Source organism: Helobdella robusta (genome assembly GCF_000326865.2).
Source record: "Helobdella robusta unplaced genomic scaffold HELROscaffold_22, whole genome shotgun sequence".
In the NCBI taxonomy this organism is placed as follows: domain Eukaryota; kingdom Metazoa; phylum Annelida; class Clitellata; order Rhynchobdellida; family Glossiphoniidae; genus Helobdella; species Helobdella robusta.
The window spans coordinates 2,852,522-2,859,204 of record NW_008704170.1 but is presented as its reverse complement, the minus strand read 5'-3'; the positions used below and the strand labels follow the sequence as shown (position 1 = coordinate 2,859,204).

Below are 6,683 nucleotides of genomic sequence, written 5' to 3'. Positions count from 1 at the left end.
TTTTTATCGTTCCATCTCTTGCTATTATCTTTTGTAGTATTTTGTTCACGGCAGCAGCAGTAGTAGTAGTAGTAGTGGCTGCAGTAGCCGAAGTAGTAGCAATGGCAGCAACAGCAGCAACAGTAGTAGTGGCTGCAGTAGCAGTGGTAGTAAATTTTCATAGTCGTGCAGTAAGAAGGAACTCCCGACTGAACATTATCTTAAATTGAATCAGAGTTTAATCAACGAAATTGTACTTGAGCCAACCGGAGCGTGAAACTATGAGGAAAGGTCTCTATCTACATAAATATACATTTTACGTACACACACACACGTGCGCACACATACACACACACATACACGTACATACACATAAAAATGTACACACAAACAAACTTATTTTATACTCAACGAAATATTTATCGAATAGGCAAACAAGATTAAGTGAGAGAGAAAAAATGAGAAAAGAAGAGAGAGAGAAAGAGAAAAAGAGAGAGAGAGAGAAACATAGGCATATGTATACCGAAGTATGCAAACATGGTTTGTATACTAATGCAAACTTACTAAGATACAGGTATCATAACCACGAACAAGCAAAAAAGAAGATAAAGGATAAAAAGAAACAGGAAAAAGTATACTAAAACATACAAACAAACATACAAACATACATACAAACATACATACATATATACAAACATACAAACATACATTTTGTTGTTATTGTTATGTGTATGGGTATCTTGGTTATCTTGATTAATAGATATGCACTCAAAAATGGAAAACATTTAATGTAATTAGGCATGAAAAACACACCACACACACATACACAGCCATACACACATACAAACAACAACAACAACATTCATAGCTCGTATTGCTAAATTTATTGAACAATATAAACGTCCCAGACATATAACAACTCTCTCTCTCTCTCTTTCTCTGTTTGTGTATGTGTGTGTGTGTGCATTTGTGTGTGTGTGTGTGTTGATTACTATTTGTTTTACTCTTTGATGTTGTATTAATGGAGCGGCTGTTACTGAAGAAGATGTCAATTTAAAATGGTGACGCCGTACTGAAACGTAAGAGAATATTTTCACGTCAGCATTATTCTCAACATAATTAACATCAAAATTATTATCATTCATATTATTATTATTATTAATATTATTGTTGTTGTCATAATAATAATCAGCATCATCGTCGTCTTCATCGTCATCATCACTCAGGCATGTACGAGAAGCAGAAGAGACTGGAGAACAAAAAGGGTGACGACGCAAATGATGAAGATGCTGATGATGATGCTGGCACCGGGAAAAATGGCGTGAAAGAAAACAAAAATGGCGTCGGCCGGGATGATGATGATGACGACGATGATGATCGAAACCAAAATGGCGGCCAAACGATAATGACTATGACGTCATCAAACTTTGAAGAGATAGAAACTGTATTTTAGGGCAGAAACGAATCGAAAGTTTTTGTTAATTGGTTTTGTTTGTGTGTGCATGTGTGTGTATGAATGAATGTATGTATGTGTATGTATGTATGTATGTGTGTATGTATGTATGTATGTTTTTTGATACAAACACACAAACATACATACATACAAACGCAGCTACTCACGTCCTTACCAACCAATAAACCAATCAATCAACCGTTTGACTTGTGAGCGGACCATCCATCTAACCATCCATCCATACAAATAACGTTCATTCGATCCATCATTTGCTCGTTCATTCACACGTTCATTCACTCATTCATTCGGTCATTCATTCGGTCATTCATTCATTCGATCATATTTTTTCGTTTGTTTGAACAATCATTTTCTCATTCATTTCAATTATACTGAACGATAAATTTAAAGTGAAAAACTGAAACAGGTAGATAGATAGAAAGAGAGAGAGAGAAAGAAAGAGAGAGAGAGAGGGAGAAAGAAAGAGAGAGAGAAAGAAAGAGGGAAACTGGTCTCCGTACCCCACAAAGATGCTTTCTTTATTTCCTCCACAAACACTAATCACTATCCCAACGATAATACAATTCACATTTTGAAAGAAAAAATCATCAACCCGAAAGTTCGTTTTTTCTTTTATTTTAACAAAAAATAAACATAAATAAATATATATATATATATACTAATAATTAAAAAAAATAATAATAATTCTTCTTAATATAAATAAATTTTTGAAAGACGTTACCGTCTACCTAAGAGATTTAAATTCCAGGACTTGAAGGATCAATATTTCGCAATTAAATAAACCATAGGTTAAATCATAATAGCTAGCTATAAGTCATAGTTGACAAATATGTTTGTTATACTATAAGTAGAGAGATGATGATGACTAACCATGATTTATCATCGTCTTCGTCCTATTTAGCATCTATAATATATGAGCAACATTGTCATCGTATAACCACCATCATCGTCAAAACTCACGTCCAACTCTTTTTTTTCCAGACTCTCTCCCTCCTACTATCCAACACATTCCATCATTCGGTCAGTCGCATCTCTATGGACATGGACATAGCCAATTTATATTTTCATCTTCATCATCACCTTTTTCTTCCTCTTCATCATCATCATCATCTTCCTCCTCATCATCTTCTTCTTCATCATCCTCATCTTCTTCATCTTCGTTATCCTCTATTTCATCATTTTCATTCTCTTCCTCTTCATCCTCATCCTCATCTTTTTCATCCTCATCATCTCCATCTTCTTCCTCATCTTTTACATCCCAACTCTAACCCTACACCTTCTCTTTCTCGTGTCCGGTTTTTCCACGTCCAGTTCTTCCTTCCCCCCCTCACATTCCGTCATACACCGGTCCCTCACCTCCCTGCGGACATACCCAATTAATATTCTGGCTCGGATCCTTTATGTCGCATGTCTTGCAATGGATACAATTTTGCGCGTTTATCTGGAGTCGTTGTGGTTGTTGTTGTTGTGGTTGTTGTTGTTGTGGTTGTTGTTGTTGTGGTTGTTGTTGATGTTTCTCTGCTATCTCGACAAATTCATACACGCCTGAGAGTTTGAAATACATTTTGAAGTCTGTGATTTATAATTTGTAGCGATGATTCTTTTCTTCAAAAATTTAATTTTTTGTAGAGGAAGTAAAATGAATTGAATGCGTATGTGTGCCAAGAAAATAAAGAGATAGAGAAAAAAGAGAGAAAAAGAGAGAGAGAGAGAAAGAATGAGAGAAGGAAATAAAGAAGTAAACAGGAAACTTCACAATCCATCCATCCATCCACTAAAAACCAACCTGCCGGACAAAACCTCCCCTCCGGGCCATCATAAACTTTCAGATTTTTTTCAACTGGAATTGAATCGTCCAATAGGGTGAGATGAGGAGGTTGATCCTCTTCGTGATTGGTCCCCGTCAACGATACTGACGTCAGCAAGTCGAAGCTGATTTGTCCATCTGGTTTTGGGTAGTCAATTGGCTTGCTTTCATTGGCCGGCTTCAAAAACACGTGATCCCCTGGAACTAATCGATGATTGGTTGAATGATTACGATGAAAAATGTCGAAAAATTTGTTGAAACGCATAAAAAATAATCAAAAATCATATAAAATCAAAAAAATGTAGTTAGACGAAAATACAAAAAACACTGTTTAACCATCTTCCGCGTGAATCAAAAATCATATAAAATCAAAAAAATGTAGTTAGACGAAAATACAAAAAACACTGTTTAACCATCTTCCGCGTGATGCTTAAGAGTCCAGGGTTCTCTTCCTTGTGTAAGGTACCAAATGGAACCCGTGTAGGCAAGGCCTCCATACAAACCGAATCTCGTGTTGAAGGATGGCCGAATGTTTCGAGTTTTGTACAACTCCTTATAGAGCCAGGACTCCTTGAATGATTGCTCGTAAGATGTCGGCTCTATGGCTGGATGGTGTTAATGAATGAATGATGAATGAATGAATGGACGAACGAACGAATAAATGAATGAAGACAACAAACTTTTAACATCATCAGAAGAATCTTGGAGAGTCTTAAAAATTGCTTCTGCTGCTAACAACCCGCTCTTCATTGCAGCGTGGGTGCCTTAAAAAAAATTCAAAATGAATGAATGAACGAACGAATGAATGAATGAATGAATGAAAAAATGAATAAACGAATGAATGAATGAGAAAATAAATAATCAAATGGATGGATAAATGACTAATTGAATGAAAGAATGAAGAATTGATTAAACGAAAAAAAATATATTTATAATCCTAATTGTACCTTTAATTTTAGCGACATTCATGAAGCCGGGACTGCAGCCCACCAGGCAACCACCTGGAAATGTTAACTTTGGAAGAGTCTAAATTTTAATAGAGGGGTGTTCAAATAAAATTAACATAATCATTATAAATAGTGAAATACAAAATGAATACCTGAATGCCCCCTTCGTTGAGTGCCCTTGCGCCATACCCGATCCTTCTAGCCCCTCTCAGGGTGGGTTCAATGGAAGGGTGGTGCTTGAAACGTTGAAATTCTTTAAAAGGGTTGAGGTATGGGTTCTTGTAGTCGAGTGCTATCTGTAAATTTTATTGGAGGGAATGCTTAATCACTAGCCAATTACAGCCAGGCTTCTAGAAAACCATCTAGTCGCGGTTGAATTTAAAATAAATTAAAATTGAAATTGAAATTAAAAACAAATTCTGGTGAAGGATCGAGCAAACAGCTAACCACAAGACCAATTGCAGCAAGTGGCGCGTCAGGGCCTCCAAAATGATATATGAAGCTGCCACCATATGTATTTTTGTCCTATATTTGTTAACAAATTGCAATAATATAAACAAATAATGATTCATTCGAAGCATTTCACTCGAAAAATTATCTTGAATAAACATTTTAGCTACAAAACTACATTTTTTTTACAAAAATATAATCAATCGAAATTTTCCAAAACTCAAAACAACCAACCAGAGGCCAGCCTGCCGTATGCTCCACCCTTCCTGGCTTGTGATTGGTCGGATTTAACTCCCACAATTCTTTGAAACCAATCCCGTACGACTGGGGAGAGCAATTTTCCCTGAGATTAAACTTCCGGAATAATTGTTTGGCAAGATGGCCGTGACATCCTTCGGAAAAAATTGTGCATTTGGCATGAAGCTCCATGCCTCTTGAGAACGATTCCTAATTAGTGTGTGCATACATACATACATACATACATACATACATACATACATACATACATACACACACACACAGACACACACTCACACACACACACACACGTACATACTTTTGGAGAGCCATCCTTATAGATGCCAACATCATTAGTAGCAATCCCTTTCGCGCTACCATCCTCATTGTACAAGATCTGCATTATTTGTTATGCCATTTGTTACAACCTATTTTTAAAGCTAACGTGATTGTATTTGTGTGTGTGAGTGTGTATGTGTGTGTTTACGTGTGTATATGTCTGTATGTGTGTGTACGTGTGTATATAATTTCATACTAACTTCACTAGCAGCACATCCCGGGTACAATTCAACGCCCAGCGCCTCTGCCTGTTCCCCTAACCACCTCACTAAATGTCCTAATCGAACTAAGAAGTTACCGTGGTTGTTGAATGGAAAGCCTTGGGGAGGAAACAACAACAACAATAATAATAATTAAGAAGAAGAAGAAGAAGAAGAAGAAGAAGAAGAAGAAGAAGAAGAAGAAGAAGAAGAAGAAGAAGAAGAAGAAGAAGAAGAAGAAGAAGAAGAATTACAAACCTGGCAGTAGTGGTAATGGTATTCTGCCTTTTTCAGTTAATATGGCAAGTTTATCTTCTGTTACTGGCGTGTGGATGGGAGCCTGTTATAATAATTAGGAATAATTATACTATGAATATATGATAATTATGAATAATTATAAATATATTTTAAATTATTATTACGGTAATTACAAAAAAATTAACCAACCCCTTTGTCTTTCCAGTCAGGGAATAGTTCAGTTAAAGCTGATGTTTCTATGCAAGCTCCAGACAATGTGTGTCTACCTTTATTCATTTATTTTTTATTTATTTATTCATTTATTTATTCATTCATTCATTCACTCATTCAAACATTCATCTATTAACCAATTTCAGAAGCTTTTTCAACGAGGCAGACTTTAAGTTCTTTATTATGTTCATTGGAGAGTTGTTTGAGTTTGCAGGCAGCTGATAAACCACCTGGACCCCCACCAACGATCACAACATCATACTCTTCAGCACATCTCTCCATTTCAATATCTAGATTCAGTTTTAAAATGCACACTTTTAAGAGATTAATTAGGATAAGGATGAGTTAGTTTAACAGATGATGAAAAATTTTTAAAAAAGATGTAATAATGACTGATAAATGAATTGAATGATTGAATGAATCAAAAATAAATGAATGACTAATTGATGGATTGACTGAAAGTGAAAAAAATACAAAATAAATGACGACGAATGAAGGATGGACTCACCCTTCCATCTTGGGTCTTTGTCACGTGAATGAATGGTGTAATGTGTCGTCAACTTGGGGACCAGAGATGTTGGTGATGAAATTTTCGAGTAACAACATCTTGTTAAGTGTAAAACTAAAAAGAATGAAATCAAATAAATATAAAAGTATAAAAGTAAATAAAAAATAACATAACTTTGAAAATTTTTTATTTAAAAATACTATAAATTGTGGAAACGTGATTTTATCATTAAAAATCAACATTTAATTGCGAAATTGGGTGATAATAAATAAATGAA

At 35.3% G+C, this 6,683-nt stretch overlaps 2 protein-coding genes across 2 annotated transcripts in view; one reads left to right on the top strand and one right to left on the bottom strand.

Annotated features, from left to right (window-relative positions):
* The window catches only part of HELRODRAFT_172131 (hypothetical protein), a gene marked incomplete at both ends in the record, with an annotated part of 3,133 nt that extends 1,701 nt beyond the window's left edge, over positions 1 to 1,432 (top strand). The window contains one exon of the mRNA XM_009018796.1: positions 1,206 to 1,432. Coding sequence (XP_009017044.1) covers positions 1,206 to 1,432 — 227 coding nt within the window. The remainder of the gene's footprint in view (positions 1 to 1,205) is intronic.
* Positions 1,433 to 2,777: 1,345 nt separating this feature from the next.
* On the bottom strand, positions 2,778 to 6,482 carry HELRODRAFT_111539 (hypothetical protein; the record flags this gene model as incomplete). Its single annotated transcript, XM_009018795.1, has 14 exons — positions 6,407 to 6,482; positions 6,036 to 6,188; positions 5,878 to 5,954; positions 5,689 to 5,770; positions 5,431 to 5,549; positions 5,211 to 5,288; positions 4,889 to 5,101; positions 4,652 to 4,729; positions 4,357 to 4,500; positions 4,205 to 4,283; positions 3,938 to 4,021; positions 3,671 to 3,862; positions 3,237 to 3,455; positions 2,778 to 2,995 (listed from the first exon to the last, which is right to left on the bottom strand). Exons 2-14 carry the CDS (start codon positions 6,178 to 6,180, stop codon positions 2,778 to 2,780), a joined length of 1,728 nt encoding a protein of 575 aa, XP_009017043.1. The 5' UTR covers positions 6,181 to 6,188; positions 6,407 to 6,482.
* Between the last annotated feature and the right edge of the window lie 201 nt (positions 6,483 to 6,683).